Source organism: Pezoporus flaviventris, unplaced genomic scaffold (assembly GCF_033815535.1).
Source record: "Pezoporus flaviventris isolate CSIRO_AGI_PZ_B2104156 unplaced genomic scaffold, CSIRO_AGI_Pfla_v1 ptg000012l, whole genome shotgun sequence".
NCBI lineage: Eukaryota > Metazoa > Chordata > Aves > Psittaciformes > Psittacidae > Pezoporus > Pezoporus flaviventris.
In genome coordinates, this window is record NW_026892560.1 from 644779 (window position 1) to 664064 (window position 19286).

A 19286-nucleotide genomic window follows, 5' to 3' on the forward strand; every position below is an offset into this window, starting at 1 on the left:
TTGGGGGAAATACCTGCAGCCTCTGGTAAACTTTGTCCTTTGGCTTTCGGGTGCTGGCACAGCCTGACCCGCACTGCCAGCACCCATCACCTCCTTCACCTCTGGGCTGCTAAAACCTTACAGCCACGAGGCTGGCCCTGCCTAACTGACCTCACAGGGGGGAAACCAGGATGGATGCAAGGGCTGGAGCAGCTCTGCCATGGAGCCAGGCTGAGAGAGCTGGGCTGGGGCAGCCTGGAGAAGAGAAGGCTCCTGAAGGGGAGACCTGAGAGCAGCTCCAGTGCCTGAAGGGGCTGCAGGAAAGCTGGAGAGGGGCTTGGGACAAGGGATGTAGGGACAGGCCAAGGGGAATGGCTTGAACCTGCCCGAGGGGAGACTGAGATGAGCTCTTAGGCAGAAGCTCTTCCCTGGGAGGGTGCTGAGGCGCTGGCACAGGGTGCCCAGAGAAGCTGTGGCTGCCCCATCCCTGGCAGTGCTCAAGGCCAGGTTGGACACAGGGGCTTGGAGCAAGCTGCTCCAGTGGAAGGGGTCCCTGCCCGTGGCAGGGGTTGGAGCTGGAGGAGCTTTGAGGTCCCTTCCAACCCAACGCACGCTGGGGTTCTGTGATTCCATGAACTAAAGCCTTATCCCTGCGCACAGCCGCGGGAAGGCTCCGCACGGGCTGGGACGCACTTACCTCAGGTCAACCCCCCCAGGGCTTCATTTCAAACCGCATTTAAAGCGTGTTTGGGGCGCGGGGGCCGCTCCTCTCACCCCCGGTAACTGCGGGGCCGGCTCCGGGCGGACAGGGGCGGTCACGGCCCCTCCGCTCCCGAGGCGGGAGCAGCCCCCTCACCCCGCTCCCACCCCTGAGGGAGGGCAGCGGCGGGGCGGAGCCGCCGCAAAATGGCCGCCGCCTCCCCCGGCCCCTTCCCGCCCTGCACGGCCGCGTCACTGCCGGCCGCTGCCCCGCCCAAGCCCCGTCCCCCCCCCGTCCCCCCCCCGGTACCGGGCGAGGAGCCCCCGGTGCGGTGCCCGCATGCGGCGCGGCGGCTGAGGCGGCCCCGAGCCAGGCCATGCTCCCCCGGCCCCTGTGTCCCGCCGAGCTGCGGCGGGCGCCAGCCTCGGTCCGCAGCCGGGCGCGGGGCGGCGGCGGCCCCGTTCTGCTGCCCTCCATGCTGATGTTCGGCGTGATCCTGGCCTCCAGCGGGCTGCTGCTCATGATCGAGAAGGGCATCCTGGCCGACGTGAAGCCGCCGCCGCTGCACCCCGCGCCGGGGGAGCCGTCCCGGCGCGGCGGCGGTGCGGAGGCCGCCGGGGACGTGGAGTCCGAGGTGCTGCGGGACGTGCGGAACCGCACCATCGGCGCCGTGTGCGGGCAGCGGGCCATGCCCCGCAGCGTGTGGGAGCTGCCGGCCGGGCAGCGGCGCACGGTGCTGCGGCACCTCCTGGTCAGCGACAAGTACCGCTTCCTGTACTGCTACGTGCCCAAGGTGGCCTGCTCCAACTGGAAGCGCATCCTCAAGGTGCTGGACGGGGCGCTGGAGAGCGTGGACGTCAAGGTGAAGATGGACCACAAGAGCGACCTGGTCTTCCTGGGGGACATGAAGCCGGACGAGATCAGCTACCGCCTGAAGCACTACTACAAGTTCCTCTTCGTGCGGAACCCCATGGAGAGGCTGCTGTCGGCCTACAGGAACAAGTTTGGGGAGATCAAGGAGTACCAGCAGAAGTACGGGGTGGAGATCGTCCGCAGGTACCGCCGGAACGGGGGGAGCTCGGCCGGTGACGACGTGACCTTCGCCGAGTTCCTCCGGTACCTGCTGGACGAGGAGGTGGAGAGGATGAACGAGCACTGGATGCCCATCTACAACCTGTGCCAGCCCTGCGCCGTCCGCTACGACTTCATCGGCTCCTACGAGCGGCTTAGCGCCGACGCCAACTACGTCCTGGAGCGCGTCCGGTCGCCCTCCTTCATCCGCTTCCCCGAGCGGCAGCCCTGGTACAAGCCCGTCACGGCGGAAACGCTCCATTACTACCTGTGCAACACCCAGCGCCGCCTCATCAGAGACCTCCTGCCAAAGTACATCCTGGACTTCTCCCTCTTTGCCTACCCCCTCCCCAACATCACCAGCGAGTTCTGCAGGCAGTGAGCTGCGGGGCTTTGCTGAGGCCGCCGACGCTGTGGAACGCTCTGCTCTATGCAATCTGCCCTCGTTTTGTACTTTCCCGACCCTCTTTGTATGACATTTTATACACGACCCCTGCTACCCGAATACTTTTGTATCGTTCCCGTTTTAACGTGTGCGTACGACTCGAGCACAGGAGCTTTTGTAGAGCTGTTTGGCTTTAGACTCTTTTTTTACAGCAGGACGTGGAAAACATCTGTGAGGGAGCTGAGAAGTTGATACCTTTTGAGTATTTTTTCACCCTTTTCTGTGTTTTGTACCAAATAACGTGCAGCTGAATTGCAGGTGTAATACAGCTGGTGCAATACACCCGGTGTAGTACAGGCGGTGTAATACAGCAGATGTAGTACAGGTGGTGTAATACAGCCGATGTAGTAATACAGGCGGTGTAATACAGCTGATGTAGTACAGCTGGTGTAATACAGCCAGTGTAACACAGCTGGTGTAACACAGCTGGTGTAATATACCCGGTGTAATACAGCTGGTGTAATACAGCCGGTGTAACACAGCCGGTGTAATACAGCCAGTGTAATACAGCCGGTGTAACACAGCCGGTGTAATACAGCCGATGTAATACAGCTGTTGTAATACAGCCAGTGTAATACAGCCAGTGTAATAAATACAGCCGGTGTAATACAGCCGACGTAACACAGCTGGTGTAATACAGCCGGTGTAATAAATACAGCTGGTGTAATACAGCCGGTGTAATACAGCTGGTGTAGTACAGCTGGTGTGCTGAGGATGCACAGTGGTTGATGCACTAAATATTAGCGCTGTTAAAACTGGTCCTGGATTAGGCAGGGGGCAGTTTTGGGGGTATGAGTAGAAGAAAAGGCTTTCCTAAACTAAGGCCCTATTTATCCTTTAGTTTCCCAGCTGTAGATGGTGGTTAAATAGGGCTGGTCTTTTTTTTCTGTGACAGTAGTACCTCTGGGGTTTATTGTTATTAATTATTTACCATTGAAATAAAACTAGTGATAGGATTTTGTGCAATGTTTAGGACTTGGAAGTACCAGCTCCTTACCTAGCGTAACGTATCTGATGCAAGACCAAGCCATAACAATTCCCTTTTCTCTCTCTGAATTGAAGCAATACAGACGGGGGGTAAAATCACATCCCATCCTGGTTCCTGGGCCATAAAACAGCAGAACCCCGTCCTGCAGGGTGCAGCTCATGCCATTGGCAGGCCTCTCTGGCTGCGTGGGTGCAAATCACTGTGGAAAACCACATTCTCCATCCACCTCTGAAACAACAGCGAGGCGAGGATTAGTCCTCCCTCCTTGTATGGAGGTGCAAAGCCTTTTTGTAGCTATTTGTATTTAATTATGGCCGTTAAGGGTGGGGAGAGGGGGCAGAACGCTCTCCCTGGGAGGCTGTGTCCTCGTTTTTAATAAAGCTTTTATACGAATTAGCCTGGTGCTTAGTGCTTTTCCTTGGGTGTTAAGTGTGTATTTGCATTCGTGGAGAGGCCGCCTGCCCCTCGTGCTAAGCCATAGCATGGAATATGATGAAAAGGCAGCTCCTGCCTTGATTAATTTGTGTTTGAAGTGCCAGAGCAGCAGTAACAAGTGGAGAAGGAGCCCCAGCCCGACAAGGAGACGATTACACGACGTGGTAATGGGATGAAAAGCAGCAGTCGGCAGCAAAAGAGGCTCCTAATTGCTGTGGAGGTGACACAAAGCGGTGGGGATGGATTAGGGATGCTGCGGGAGCTTCCTGGGATTAATTTCACAAGAAAAGGGAGAAGGAAATGGAGGTGTTTTCCATAGGATTTGAGAGAAGGGCATGGAGCTGCAGCCAAGTGGCCGGAGGAAGGAGCCGAGCACAGCCCGAGTGGGTTTTACCTTGGGCACGAGGGCAGGGGCTCCTGACTTCCTGGACTTCATTCAACGTCAGCAGCCACCAGAATGGGTTAGAAATGGGCTTTGCTCTCACCGTGCCCACTCTGAGACCCGCGGTGCCCGTCCGTCTGCAGTGATCGTGGGCACCACATGGGAGCCTTCGGTGCCCGGTGCTGGAGGAGCTGGAGATGGGCCTTGTTCTCCAGCCAAAGGCACCAGAAACCACTTGGAATCTGGTGGTACGCCACCAAACAGCTGCTGCTGGAGGAGTGGGCGAGATGAGGTAACCCTGACCTTCAGGCCTCTCTAAGGAGGAAGAAGCTGGTTTGACTTTACCACCTCCACCTGCTTCTGGGAAGCCCAGGGAATGTTTTCTGCCTGTTTATTGATGGGGTTTTAATTAAATCTCTGTTTTGCAGCAGGTTGAAAGGTTTGTGCCGTGTGTTTGTTTGCCTGCTGCAGCTTCTGTTCCCTATTAAATGTCTCCTGTTCCCTTCGTCCCGTTTATTGCACACAAAAGGCTTTTGATTTTCTTTGACTGCCTCTTACTCCTTTACTGGGTATCTCTGATCACTTTGTTTCTCCTTGAATAAAAGCAAACGGCTCCCACTTCCTTGTGCCTTCCCAAAAGGAGGGGTTTCATGCAGGGAAGCCCCACAAAACCTCATAGCTTGGGCTGAAGTTTGTCACATACATGGCAAAGATGGGATAGGGTGGAAGAGTCTCCCAAAGGCTGGAGTGGGGGCATCTTGTCCGGTACCTCTAAACCTTATTTCTCCTACTTGATCAAGGTTATGGACTAGGTTTGATTTTCTTGTTTCCCTGCTGCAATGGGATGGCAAATACGAAAATCAGTGCGGTTTCCATTACTGGTTCCATGATTTATCCATGGCCCATAATACAACTGCCTGGGAGAGCTTTTGGCCGGGTAGGCAGGAACAGTCATGTCCCTCAGCAGCTCTACGGTGTCTTTCTTTTGCCAGGTGTGTATCCGGTGTGGAATAAATCAGGAGTGAATTCCAGAGCTGACAGCAACCGCTGGAGGCAGGAGAGGCCGAGCGGGATGCAGCCTCGCTCCGCAGGGACCTGGCCAGGTAATGTCTATGGAAGCAGGGAGAAGCACAAGCACAATCAAGGAGGAAACCCCCAAGGTCTGAACTGCTTTGGTTTGGTCAGTCTCATTTACCCTGCTGCTTCCTGACCTGCTCCGGTTTGGCAGCTCCTTTCCCACCTCCATCTCCACACGTGCGGTCACCCCGTGGAATTAAAAGGTGATCTGATCTCTTCTGAATGACTGCATTTTGTTAGCCCTCAACATCACTGAGTGCCCCAGCCTCCCCCCACCTGGGTAACAGGAGGTTTTAGCACCGGGTTTTGTCCCTGCCTTTCCCTCCTCCTGCCAGAGCATCCGCAGGGATTTAAGGCAGCCTGGGCTGTTCTGCTCTGGACCAGGTCTGTCCCAGTGAGGCCATGGGGAGGCACCAGTTACAACACCCTGCTTCACACGTGCTCTGTAACCCCAGGGATGCCTCTGCTGCAGCAGAGGTCAGTGGGCTGTTGATGGAGCTTAGCTTGCCAGGGAGCTTGTTCCAGACCCAGGGTGATGGGTCTTGTCCCACTTTAGCAGTGCCCCTGGGGAAAATCAAGGGGTGTGCGCACAAAAGGGTGATCGATGCCTGCCAAGCATTGGAGGTGGCTCACGGGCAGATTCCAGGGTGTGGGATTAGAGCTGGCTGGCTCAGGGAGAAGTACCTGGGGGAGATTCTAGGGTTTGGAAATGGAAACAAAACCCTTTATGTTGTGCTGTTGTGTCACATCTGGGCAAAAGGCTCTGGGTAAAAGCATCCTAAGAGTGTCCTGAGTGGTGATTTGCCCTCCAAGATGGTGCCAATGGTGTTTTAAGGGAAATTCCATCTCATGCTTTTCCTTTCAAGGGAATTCCCTTCATATCCAGGGAAATCCCATCTCAGGTTTTACGTGGGAGTCTCCAGCCTCACTTCTAGCCAACCTCCTCTCCGTGCCAAGGAGTTTTCCAGGTCTGGTTTGCTCTTCCCTGTCAGACGGGGTGCTTTCCTTTTTTTACTGGGAAAACACCTTTGGATTTTAAAACTTACCAGCACCTTTCCCCTTTGCTGACCCAAACCATGCATTTACAAACTCTTGGTTGCTTTTAGCACAGCTTGGTGTGATTTAGAGCCAAGAAGCTGGATGGATTCGCTTTGCACCTCTCCAAAGTGCTAACGGGAGCAGAGGAATCCTGGTGGTGCTGCAGGAGAGGCTGAAAGTTGAGCACTGGTGGGTTTATCCATGAGCTGCAGAGCTCTTCCACAAGGACCAGCGTGGGACAGGCACCACGCAGTGGCTCTCTGGAGCTGGACCACGTTGGTGAGCAATGCTTGCTGATGGGAGCTTGGGCAGTGAAAGTAAAGGGGAAAAACAGGACCCTTGGGGCTTCAGTGCACCCTTCTGCTCTCCTGAAAGTGCTTGTTGGGGTATTTCCCCCCTTATCCAATGGAGCTGGTGCAGGGCCTGGAGCCCAAGTGTGATGGGGAAGGGCTGAGGGAGCTGGGGGGTTCAGTGTGGAGAAGAGAAGGCTCAGGGGGGGACCTGATGGCTGCCTACAACTGCCTGAGAGGAGGATGGAGCCAGGAGGGGCTGGGCTCTGCTCCCAAGGAACAAGGGATGGGACAAGAGGAAACGGCCTCAAGCTGCACCAGGGCAGGTTTAGATGGAGCTGAGGAACAATTCCTGCCCCAGAGGGTGCTCAGGCATTGGAACAGGCTGCCCAGGGCAGGGCTGCAGGCACCGGCCCTGCAAGTGTTCACACACTGTGGAGATGAGGCCTCAGTGCCATGGGTTGGGGGTGGCCTTGGCAGTGCTGGGGTAAAGGTTGGACTGGATGAGCTTGAAGGGCTTTCCCAGCCTGGTTGATTCTGATCCTATGGGGTTGGTGGGTTGGAGTTAAGCTCCCAGCAACCAGCAGAATCCTCTTTATTGCTGTGTCTCCCCAGCCACCTCCATGGACTCGCTCCAACAGCTCCACTTTTCCCCACACATTTCCCCTGTATATTCTCTTCTGCCTCCTCACCGCAGGTTTCCCCGAATCACTGCAGCCTTTCCCAGCTTTGTGCCTCTTTCCCAGGCCCTTTCCCACGGATGCTGCACACCCCATCCCTACAACCCCCCTGATCTCCCGGGACTCGGCCCCTCCTGCCTGCAGCCGACTTTAAAGCAACCACCATCCCCTCCCGTTACATCTTACAGCATCCTCCTTCCCGAGCGCCGGCTCTCCAGCTGCTCCCTCCCCGCACGTATCCTCAGCATCTCCCCCCGGCAGGGCTGGCTGGCAGGAAGCGGGCTGGCAGCCAGCGTGCTTGGAGGAGACGGATGGCTCGGAGCCACCGAACCACCTCATTGCCAGGAAACGCAGCCCACGTGTAAAGGATGATGGAGACCCCGAGGCTGCGCTGGCTTCGGCGGGAGGAAGGAGCTGGAGGCCTGAAAGTCCCTCTGGAAATGAACGTTCCTTGTTCTGCAGGAGGAAGGAGCACCAGGAAACCCGCCTGGATGCCTCCCGCCGTCACACGCAGGAGGGCGAGCTCCCTGCAGGGTAAGGAGAGCCCTTGGCTGGGTTTGAGGGTCAACCTTCAACTCTCATCCATTTGCCAGCTTAAGCTTCGTCCAGGTCCTTGTTGCAGCCCGCTGAGACCATTGCAGTGCCCTTCATTGCTGTGGTCTGGGGGGGTAAAGAGCTGGAAGGGTCTTAGTGCGAAACTTAGGACCTTCATCAGCGTCACGTGTGTGCTGGCAGCAAATAGACCTCCCCTTCATCATGAAACCTGCAGCAGCTCTTCATCCCCCACCGACACACTGATGTCTCCCTCGCCTTGTTCTCTTGTGCTGCCATCACGTTTCTCTCTTAAATCCTCCCTTTTTAGACATTTAAGAGGGCTTTGCCAGTGCTGGGCTCACTGGTGAGCTGACCCCACTGCCTGCCACAGCCGTGCTGCTCCTGCATCAATCGTACTCATCTTTTAGGTTACATTTGCCCTGCTTGGGGCTAGCTGCAAGCAAACAAGCTGGATTTGGGCAAGTTTGGCCACTGGCTGCTTTTTGTCCTTGTCTTTGTAACGGGATAGGACCGTAAGTGTGGCCTCTGTGGTGTGCCCGGATCACCATGTGCAAGACCAGCCTTGTGCGCCCCATGGGGTCTCCATCCTTACTCTGGAGGGTGGTTTCATCAGACCTTCACACCTCAAAACACACCAGGGCTGGGCTGTTCCCTATTTGAGGCATCTTCTCATGTGCTCGAGCCCACATGCCTCAGATTTCCATCAGTTCTATTAAGTGCATCCCTCCAGCCCATTGATTCCTTATTTCAGGCACACCAGTGGTTAGGAGGGATATTTGCAGCTGGGTTATGTGGGTTTTGATCATCAGCAGTGGGAATTCTCAGAGCTGCCAAATCTCATCCAGGTTTTGGCCCTGGATCCAAGGTCTGTGTGGCAGGAGGGCTCCGTGCCCCACGTTTTGACCTGATCTTGTCTTTCCCTGGTCCATCGCAGGTATCCAGATGCTCCAGTGTGAGGTGGTGAAGGTTTTCCCAACCTGTGCACTGGGGAAAGGTGGGATGTTGGCTCCATTGCTGAGCAGAACATTCGCATACATTGGAATCTCTGGGGCTTCTCAGGGCTCCTGGTCCCTGGGGGTGTTTGCAGGAGCAGGCTCTGTATCAGTGGGATGGGGATGGGGATGGTGCCACGTTTGCAGCAGCAAAGCTCTCACCCATGTGAATACATCCCGTGGGTGGGCCCAGAGCTCTGAACACACAAAGTCTTTGTGTTTCCTGGAACATCAGGATTTCTTTAAAGGTTTCCCTGTAAAGCAGCTCTGTGCTTCATGAGTTTAGTTTCAGGTGGATGCGTGATGACGCAGAGCTGTTTGTCATTAGCCCCATCACCCTCATCTCCTCCCTTAGGCATTGACCTCCTTTATCACACAGCTTCGGTTTCCTTTTGTTGTGCCTCTCGAGCTCCCAGGAAGACGCTGGCACGTTGCCGGCTGCAGAGCAGCCAGTGAGGGGGCACCGTCCACCGAATTCACCCTGGGACCCATTGGGGTGCAGAAGGTGAGTGCTGCATTATACACGTGCTGAGAACACCCCGAGAAACACACTGGCTTCTTAGTGCTGCAACATCATGTGCCTGGAGCGGGGCTTTAACAAGCAGCCTGCAGCAGGTTGGTGGGACAGCGTGGTCTATGGAAGGGGTCCCTGCCGGTGGCAAAGGGCTGGAACTGGATGAGCTTTGAGGTCCCTTCAAACCAAACCACTCTGGGATCCTCTGAACCCCGCTGATGGCCCCGACGGAGCCGCCTTGGGCCGGCAATCCGGCTTTTCCGTGGGGCTGTGATGGGTTCCTATGGCAACCACGCCGCTTCCCGCTGCTTTTGCCTTTATGGCAATGCAAGAGCTGGGGCTCAGCTTCTGCAGGGAGTGCCCTGTCCCACGGCGCTGCCTGCGGGTCCTCAGCGGGGTCACACCGAGCATCACCCCCTGCCTGCGGCCTCATGGACGGTGCCGTGGGAGCACCCCAAGTGCATCCTGGCCACAGGCAGCAAATGTCAGGGTGCTCAGGGCCTGGGCTGAGTGACCTGGACACAGCTCTGGGGTATCCACTGAGAATGGGGTAAGAGGAAGGAGGCAGAGATGGGACGGAGCAGCCCTGAGGAGCAGGACTTGGGCTGCTCCAATGACCCGGCTTCAGTGAGCACTTGAACCTGGAACCCCCCCGTGTGCTGGGCTGCACCCCCAGAGTGTGAGCAGCAGCTCAGGGAGGGGATCCTGCCCCTCTGCTGCGTGAAGGGGAGACCTGAGAGCAGCTCCAGTGCCTGAAGGGGCTGCAGGGAACCTGGAGAGGGGCTTGGGACAAGGGCCTGTAGGGACAGGCCAAGGGGAATGGCTTGAACCTGCCCGAGGGGAGACTGAGCTGAGCTCTTAGGCAGAAGCTCTTCCCTGGGAGGGTGCTGAGGCGCTGGCACAGGGTGCCCAGAGAAGCTGTGGCTGCCCCATCCCTGGCAGTGCTCAAGGCCAGGTTGGACACAGGGGCTTGGAGCAAGCTGCTCTAGTGGAAGGGGTCCCTGTCCGTGGCAGGGGTTGGAGCTGGAGGAGCTTTAAGGTCCCTTCCAACCCAAACCAGGCTGGGATTCTGGAGCTCCTTATCACCCCCATGAAGGTGGCTATTAAAGCACAGAAAAGTGATGCTTTGCTTGTGGGATGTTTTGTGGGGAGCCTCCCAGCCCTGCTCCATCCTTGGCCTGTGGGAGAGCCCTGGGTGGTGGTGCCAGTCCAGGAGTGCTTTGGATGATGTGACTGTAGGTGCCGGGGGACTGGTACCACACACCCCACCTCTCCTCTCCAGCCTGGGGAGCAACATAACATTAACATGGCAAACGCTGGGCTCCTCTCTGGAAGGACGTGGTGACCTGTCAGTGTGATGGAGGAGATTCTCAGCATCGTTACAGGAGCCCAGTGCAGCATCAGGTAATGAATGAAAAGTAACCTGGGGTTTAAGAAATCACCATTGATTTCCTGCAGCGAGAGCCTGCGGCGCTGCGAGGAATGAGGAGGTGAGCTCCCAAAACGGCCTTGCAGCGAGCCGAGGAGGAGGAGGTACCCGGGGATGTGGAAGGGGATGGAAACGGGGCCGTTCGTGAACCATCTTTGGTGCTCCCCGTAATTCACCACTGCTGAAGGATGCTGCAGTTCACGGGGGTGAGGCGCGTGTGGAGATGTTCGGGTTGCCCGATCCAGGGCATCTCCCCACTGCCCGTGTGGCGTGGAGGGAAGTGCTGTTGGAAAGGGCACTAAATTCACCTTGCTCTGCTCCTTGGCCCGTCTTACCTCTCCTCTTGTTCTAAAGGAGCCTGTCCGTGCTCTGGGGCCACCGTCACTGGCTCTGCTGCGTCCTTTGCCAGCGCTGGAGGACGAGGATGGGGCTGCAGGGCTGTGGGGGTGAGCACGGGCTCTTGTGTAGCAGCGAGAAAGCAATTGCAGCTTTAATGCAGCTGGGGAAGGCTTTGCCCGAGGCAGCTTTTGGGCAGGGATTTGTTACCGCTCCTGAAGGCCCAGTTTGCTCCAGCACCGGGTTTGGTGTCGCACGAAGCAGTGAGGAGCAGGGCTTGTGTGAGAGCTGCTGGGATGCTGCGGGAGCAACCCCAGGGGCAGGGGGAAAGGGCATTTAATGCAATGCCTGAGCTCCCCCTGGAGACACCTGCGCCGTCAGGGGATGGCTGCTGAGGCGGAAGACACCAAGAGCCCTTGGCTGATGTGACTGTTACAAAGCAGGTCTCTGCTCCACATCCCCGTGTCTGGAACACCAAGACCATCACTACTGGAGCATTTGGTGATGCTGTGCGGCAGGTCAGTGCCACGGGGCGCAGTGAGGCTCATCCTGTGCTGTGCAGCAACCTCGGTGGGCTGCGGTCAGTGTGAGGGTTCTTGCTCTTGGGAAAGCCAGCCTGCTTTGGGTGGATTGGATGGGCTGTATGCACCTGTACCCCTCAGAAAAGCTGTTCTCTGGCGTTATTCAGACTCCATCAGGAGGTTTAATTGCTACGAAAGCTTTATTTAGGTAGAAAAAGTGTCCACTGGTGCAGAGGTGCCTCCTCTTAAAAGTCTCAGAATCCCAGCCTGGTTTGGGTTGAAGGGACCTTAAAGCTCCTCCAGCTCCAACCCCTGCCACGGGCAGGGACCCCTTCCACTGGAGCAGCTTGCTCCAAGCCCCTGTGTCCAACCTGGCCTTGAGCACTGCCAGGGATGGGGCAGCCACAGCTTCTCTGGGCACCCTGTGCCAGTGCCTCAGCACCCTCCCAGGGAAGAGCTTCTGCCTAAGAGCTCAGCTCAGTCTCCCTCGGGCAGGTTCAAGCCATTCCCCTTGGCCTGGCCCTCCAGGCCCTTGTCCCAAGCCCCTCTCCAGGTTTCCTGCAGCCCCTTCAGGCACTGGAGCTGCTCTCAGGTCTCCCCTTCAGGAGCCTTCTCTTCTCCAGGCTGCCCCAGCCCAGCTCTCTCAGCCTGGCTCCAGAGCAGAGCTGCTCCAGCCCTTGCAGCACCCCCCTGGCCTCTCCACATTGCCACTCACGCAGTGAGGAGCACCCATACGATGCTAAACCCTTTGTGCCAGCAGCACCAGGACCGGTCCCCAGAGGGTTTTACAAACCTCCCTCACCAGCCCCATCCAAGAGCTGCAGCGAGGCTGCAGCAAACCCCAGGCTGAGTGACTCAGCTGCCTTGGCTAATAAGTGATGGGCTAAGGAGCCTGCACTCGCTGTTTGTTTTGCTCAGGCGGGGAGCACAAAGCAAACCCTCAGCAAGGACTGAAAATAGCAGCACTTCACGAGAGCAGCTCCGAGTGCTGCTCCTCGGGCCCCACGTGCGCTGCTCCTGCAGCCGGGCCCCCATGGGTTTGCTAGGAATAGGCTCCCCGTGGCTTGCAGGAGCACAAAAGGAGCAAGAAGTGGCGGTGTTCCAGTGGAAACCCTTCCCTGCTCTGCCCCGTCGTCCGAGCAACTTCCCTATGGAATGGGGGGGGAAGAACGAGCCTGGGAATTCCCACCTTGAGGTTGCCCAGGTGGGAAGTGCCTGTTCTCTTGCCTCTGTCACATTGGCTTCGGAGTCAGGACCTGGGGCAAACCAGAAGGGAGCCCCCTCATATTTGTTTTGTTTCCCCCTTTCTCCGGTGGATGCTTTGGCCAACCTCTTCTTCCTCAGCGGCTCCATGCCCGTGCCGAGCCCCCTGCGCACCACCGCTCCCAGCTGCCTCGCCATGGCTGCCTCCCCGCAGGAGGATGAACGGGGCAGTAACAGCTTCCCCAAAACACCAATCCTCAAGGCTCCCGATTCCTCACCAGGCACCTGCCTCTACCCACACCCTGCAGCAGCCCCTCGGATGAGCTCCTGCTTCCACTGCCTGCCCAACGCCACCACGTCTCCCACCAGGCTTCACCCAGCCCCAGCCCCAGCCCCTCCATCCCTCCCCAGGGCTGCCTGGAGCACCCAGGAAGACCCAGCTCTTGTTGCCCAGAAATAGGCATCTTCTAAAGCTGTTGGAATAGCTCAAGCTCTTCCCTCTGCCCCCCAAGGCCATGGGGGTGGTCTCTCCACTGCGAGGAGATGCCCCATTGCCTTCCTGCTGCCCTGGGGCCAGCCTTTTTGCACACCTCCTCCTGGTCCTTGGAGCTGGGCAGTGGCGCGGTCACATCTCCCCTCTCCCGGTGGATCTCCCTTCAACTGATTCTGGAGGTGGTTTGGTTTTCTCTTCCTGAGCTCTTGGAAGTGTGAGATCCTTTCAGGCGAGCCCCAGTGGGTCTCTGTTCTCTGCGCCTCAGCCACGGGTGCGTTATTAACCCGGGGAGGGATAAAGCACTTTCTCTGTGTGGTTCCAGCGTGAAGCCTTTTTGTGTGTGAGTGATGCAAACCACGTGAAAACCCGAGGCAATAACTGTGTTTCTTCCTGCAAATTCCATTGAATCAATCCCAGCCTGGTTTGGGTTGAAGGGACCTCAAAGCTCCTCCAGCTCCAACCCCAACCCCTTCCACTGGAGCAGCTTGCTCCAAGCCCCTGTGTCCAACCTGGCCTTGAGCACTGCCAGGGATGGGGCAGCCACAGCTTCTCTGGGCACCCTGTGCCAGCGCCTCAGCACCCTCCCAGGGAAGAGCTTCTGCCTTGTCTCCAACCCTGTTTCAGTCTGAGCCCATCACTCCTTGTCCTGTCACTCCAGTCCCTAATGAAGAGTCCCTCTCCAGCATCCTTGCAGCCCCCTTCAGACACTGGAAGCTGCTCTGAGGTCTCCACGCAGCTCCTCTTCCCCAGTGTTCTCAGGCTGTCAAATGGAACCAGCTGGCTTCTTTAGGGGTGCTCTGCAGCCCTTTTACCACCTGCGTCTCCCCTCAGAAACTGGGGACTGTAAAAGAGAAGCAAAGAGCTGCTGTTTCCATGCGACTCTTACCTCTTTACCTGCACTAGATGGGGAGAAACGACTCCAGGAAGCAAGTGGCCAAGGAGCGAGCATCCTGTGTGACGTTGCTGGTGGAGCAGAGGCAGGAGCCGAGGCTGTGACCTCAGGAGTCAGGGTTGGAAGGAGTGAAAAGTTACCAGGTTAATTCAGTTCCCTGCTCCTGATGGGAGGACAAAGGAGGATGTGAGGACAAAGGAGGACGGGAGGACAATGAGGACCTTTCCAAGAGGCGATGCAGTACCCAGGGCAAACCTCAGCGACCCTTCAGCTCCATTTAGAGCTAATGGAATAATCTCTGTTTATTCTGGACAAAGGATTTCATCATCTGCAGCTGTGGGAGAAACTCAACTGATGGTAATGAAACCTTGCATGGATGTGAGCTCTTTCAAACGATGCTCTCTCGAGTGCTTTCTAAAGCACTGTCTTAAATGGCATTGTCTTGCTCTTAGAGCTTTTGGAGATGTCCAGACAGGCCGAGGTTGACAGCCTGGGCTCTCCCTCTTGTTAGAGCCCTCTGTGGCTTTGTCTCCGATGTTCTCCCTTTGGAGATCTCTGGTCAGAAGAATCCCATTGGCAGAGCCCTTCTGCTTCAGGGAGGTTTCCGACTTCAAGAGCCCAAGGCGGAGGAGGATGGGGAATGGGTGTGGGAGGGCACGGGGCTGCTCTGCCACGCTGGACACCGACACAGCCCTGCCCGGAGCTGGTGCTGGCGGCGGGGCTACAAGAGAAGGTTGAGGTCTGGGAGGTTGGTCCACGGAGGTGCCCTCAAGCAGCTCGGGCTGGGGAGCATCAGCAGCCTGGGTACCTGAGGGTGAGGAAGGAGCCATCAAACCAGCAGGGGCTGGAGGGTGGGCTTGGAGGGCAAAACCAGAGTGGCTTGGAACAGGCAAGCTCAGCCACATACCTGAACGATGGGAAATCACTAATTCTAAGCAATTTAAGGAGGACCGTGTGAGCCACAAGAAGGCAATCCACCTAAAAGGAGTATTACCAGTCTCCAAGTCATGTTCTGGCACACGTAGGAGCTACAGGGCACTACATCTCAGTGGAGAAGAGGATCATAGAATCATAGAATAATAGAATCATAGAACAGTCAGGGTTGGAAAGGACCTTAAGATCATCCAGTTCCAACCCCCTGCCATGGGCAGGGACACCTCACACTAAACCATGGCACCCAAGGCTCTGTCCAACCTGGCCTTGAACACTGCCAGGGATGGAGCATTCACAACCTCCCTGGGCAACCCATTCCAGTGCCTCAGCACCCTCACAGGAAAGAATTTCCTCCTTAGATCCAATCTAAACTTCCCCTGTTTCAGTTTGAACCCGTTACCCCTTGTCCTGTCACTGCAGTCCCTGATGATCTCGAGGCCTTTAAATACCCCCCTGCAACAGAAATCCGCTGCAGCTGAGACACCCGCAGTTGAGAATTGGTTGGGCATTGGCAACGTGCAAAGACCCCGACCAAGGAGGTCTTCATCAATTGCACCAAGTGAGGAAGTGCTGAAGCAGGATGCGGCCTGCAGAGAGCTGCCCACAAAGCTCAGGGTAATTCAACAAACACCTTCAGCTTTGCCTAATTTAGCCCCTCTCTAGCTCCTGGCAACAGGCTCTTTGCAGGTTTGTTGCTGGGAGCAAGAGCAGCACCAGGCTGGCAGAGCCCTGGGTTATCCACTGTGCCCAGCTGGGAAGGGTCTGCAGGGAGGGAGGGAGCTCAGGCAGAATACCCAGCGCAAGGCTTTGCACCGAAGGATGGTTCAGCACAATTACCCCTTCTCTACCCCCCTCCCCGGTCCCGGGAGCCGCGGCTCACAGCAGCTCCTTGGGGGAAGCGCTGCAGCAGCAGCCGCCGTCCAACTTGTTTTCATCACCCGTTTATCCAATTTACTCCCATTACGGAGACAAACGATGTTGTTCTCCCTGGAGCCCGGTTCCTTGAAGCGGGGGCTGCGGAGCGGTCCTCAATTGGTTCGCAGAAGATGCTCAGCGCCGGCTTCCCCGCTTCCCGCACGTGGGCTGGGCAGGGGATGGGATAGGTGATGGGAGCTGTGTTTCAAAGCCTCATTGCATCAGTGCCTCTGAGCCAGAAACAGGGGAGGAAAGGCCGAGAAGAGCTATTTAGGGCAATTGAAAGGGTTTTAATTACGGGTGAAGTAATAGAGCTTGTGATGGGAGGAGATGAAGAGAGAATCCACGGAGGAGAGCCGCGATTTCCGCCGGTGCCAGCGGTTGAAGGAGGACTAATAGCCCAAGGCAGGTAGTGAAAATGGGTCCTTTCAGCTCCATTAACACTAAGTGGGAGAAAATGATATTTCCTGAGAGGGAAGGGCCGGATCCTGCCCCTATTCCTTCCATTCTCTCGGCTCAGAGATGCAAACCCCCATCTGCTGTCTGCTCATGGCTCACAGAAACACAATTGTCATAAACCTGGGAACTCTGCCCGTTCAGGGGATGTCTCTCACACAGCCTTGACTTGAGCAGGGGCTTCCTTGACTTTGAAACTGCAGGGATTTTTGTGTGTTGGGGAAGTTAAGAAGAAAAGGGAAGGAACCCACCCAGAGGGGCCTCCTCTTTCCACTGTATTTGATCTTCCAGTGCCTGAAGGGGCTGCAGGAAGCCTGGAGAGGGGCTTGGGACAAGGGCTTGTAGGGACAGGCCAAGGGGAATGGCTTTAACCTGCCCGAGGGGAGACTGAGATGAGCTCTTAGGCAGAAGCTCTTCCCTGTGAGGGTGCTGAGGCGCTGGCACAGGGTGCCCAGAGAAGCTGTGGCTGCCCCATCCCTGGCAGTGCTCAAGGCCAGGTTGGACACAGGGGCTTGGCTTGGACCTGGCTGAGCTTTGAGGTCCCTTCAGCCCAGACCAGGCTGGGATTCTAGGGTAGGAGTTGACCTTCATCCCTGTCTAGGCTTGCTCCCGCCCTCCAGAGGCAATCCCGCTCCCTCCCAGGGTTTTGCAGGGCTCTTCCCACCGCATGCAGCCCGTGCATCATCTGCTGCCGCTGCTCTTGTCCCTTCTGCTGGTTCTTCGGGCTCGTGTTCAAGGACAAGAGAACTGGAAGCGCTGAGGACTGCAGCAGCCCCGGCCCAGCTGCACCCCTGTTTCCTCCCCGCGGGATAACAAGAGCAATGGGGAAACAGGGGCTGAGGCTGGCGGGGATCCTGGGGCTGAGATTTCCCATTGGGAACACTCAAGCTTCTGCCTTTGTTTTCTCTGCGTCTTCAGCCAAAGGTCAAGGCTTTGGTTCGGCTCTTGTTTGCTGCGGGGCTCAGCTGGAGGAGAGCCGGGCTCACGGAGCCCAGTGCAGCATCAGGGGGGAACGATCCATACAGAGCCTGGAAAAGCTTCCTCCTGCCTCCGAACAACAGCAGGAGCAGGGCAACGTCCGCGCGGGGCTGGAGCCTCCGTGCCAGGGTGAGGTGGACTGGGAGGACCTGTCACGGCTCTGGGGTGCAGGGCCCAAACCTTGATCCCAGCTTCTTCGTTTGCTCACCTGGAAAGCAGGGAAACGGAATCCCCCGGTCAAGGGGCAAGAGCTGGGCACTGGGAGAAGGGGGCAGCAGGCAGAGCTTGCTGCAAGGCCAGGCTGGGCACAGGGGGAAGATCCTCCCCCCGCATTCCCATGGCGCTGAATGGGGTGGAAAAGGGATTGCAGCAGGAGGGAAGCCTCCTCCCAGCTGCCTAGAGCAGCTCAGCCGTGCTGAGTGCAGTGGGGCTTGGTGGGGATAGGGCAGCCCTGTGCCACCCTGGGGGCATTCCCTGCCATTGAAACTGCTCCCCCTGAGGCCAAGGCTCTTGGGCATTGTTTGAGCTGAAGGAGACCTCCCGGTGATGTGTGTGTGAGGCGAGGGGGCTTCGAGTTCCCTCTGGAGCAGGTCAAGGTGAGGATGCTCTTGCTTAGGTGGGAGCAGAGGCCCCTGGCACCCATAGATAACACAGAGGGGATCCAGAGTGCTCCATCCCAGGGCTGCTTCCAACCCTGCTCTTCACAAGGAAAGAGGCAGGAAAAGCTGAACTGGAGAGGAGGAAGGGAAAACCACCCTGGTCTCCCCTGCAAGGGGACATCCCCGGGCACCCAAGCCCCCTGAGCACCCAGCAGTGCCCTGCAGCACCTCGGCATGGATCCATTTGGGCAGTTGGAGCCCCATGTAAGCACCCAGCACACTGGGATGGGTACGACACGGTCGGATCCATGCACCCCGGCCCCTGTCGCAGCAGCAATGGCTCTGGTTCATTCACAGCCATTTTCCTCCCCACGTTTCGCAGGGTTCTCGTGGGTTGGAGCCTGATTTTCCCTCCCGCAGGAGGAAGCTTTCAAGCCCTGGGGCAAACCACAGCAAACCCCTCAATGGGGGACCAGAGGCACAGGAGCTCCACGTCTCTGCTTAAACAGGAGCTGGAAAGCACCAGCTGAAGGGGCACAGCTGGGGTCCCGCTTGTGCTGCTTGCAGGCTATGGGATGCACCTGGAAAAGCCATTGCTTGGCTGAAGGAAACCTGATCTGCTTGAGCTTGGTTCTCGCTACGGGCTCACAGGCAGAGGAGCTGCCATGGCACTGCAGAGCCTGGGGACCACGAGCCTGGCAGCGAATCCATGTGTCCATCCCAGCCCGGGGCCGTCTTCCCCAAGGAAACGCTGCCCATGGGTGTGAAAGCAGAGCTGAAGGCAAGTGATGGCTTCACCTGGGATACGTGGCTCCAGAAGAGGGGAATCCTGTTTGGTTTGGAGCTCATTGATCCTAAACAGCACTTTGCTGCTTCCTGCCCCATTTCACCCTCACGAGGGGCTTCCTCTGTGCTCCACAGCGCAACTGCAGCTGGGTTGGGAGCACAGGACAAGAGGAACCGGCCTCAAGCTGCACCAGGGCAGGTTTAGATGGAGCTGAGGAACAATTCCTGCCCCAGAGGGTGCTCAGGCATTGGAACAGGCTGCCCAGGGCAGGGCTGCAGGCTCCGGCCCTGCAAGTGCTCACACACCGAGGAGACGAGGCCTCAGTGCCATGGGTTAGGGGTGGCCTTGGCAGTGCTGGGGTAAGGGTTGGACTGGATGAGCTTGAAGGGCTTTTCCAGCCTGGTTGGTTCTCGGGTTCTCTCCTGTTGATTAAAAGGGACAGAGCCACTAAATCCCTTTTGCCTGTCCTCTTTCCAAGCTAACTAAAGGTGGAAGAAGGTACAACATCAAGCATGAGCAGGCAGCAAGCTGGCAGGGAGCAGGGTGCCGGCAGTGAGTACCAGTGAGCAGGCAATGAGCAGCAGTGAGCAGCAGGGTG

General features: G+C 57.3%; 1 protein-coding gene across 1 annotated transcript; it reads left to right on the plus strand.

The window, feature by feature from the left end:
* The first annotated feature begins 1055 nt into the window (after window positions 1–1055).
* CHST14 (carbohydrate sulfotransferase 14) lies at window positions 1056–3579 on the plus strand. Its single transcript, XM_061450974.1, has 2 exons — window positions 1056–2467; window positions 2909–3579. Exon 1 carries the CDS (start codon window positions 1056–1058, stop codon window positions 2130–2132), a length of 1077 nt encoding a protein of 358 aa, XP_061306958.1. The 3' UTR covers window positions 2133–2467; window positions 2909–3579.
* Window positions 3580–19286: the final 15707 nt, after the last annotated feature.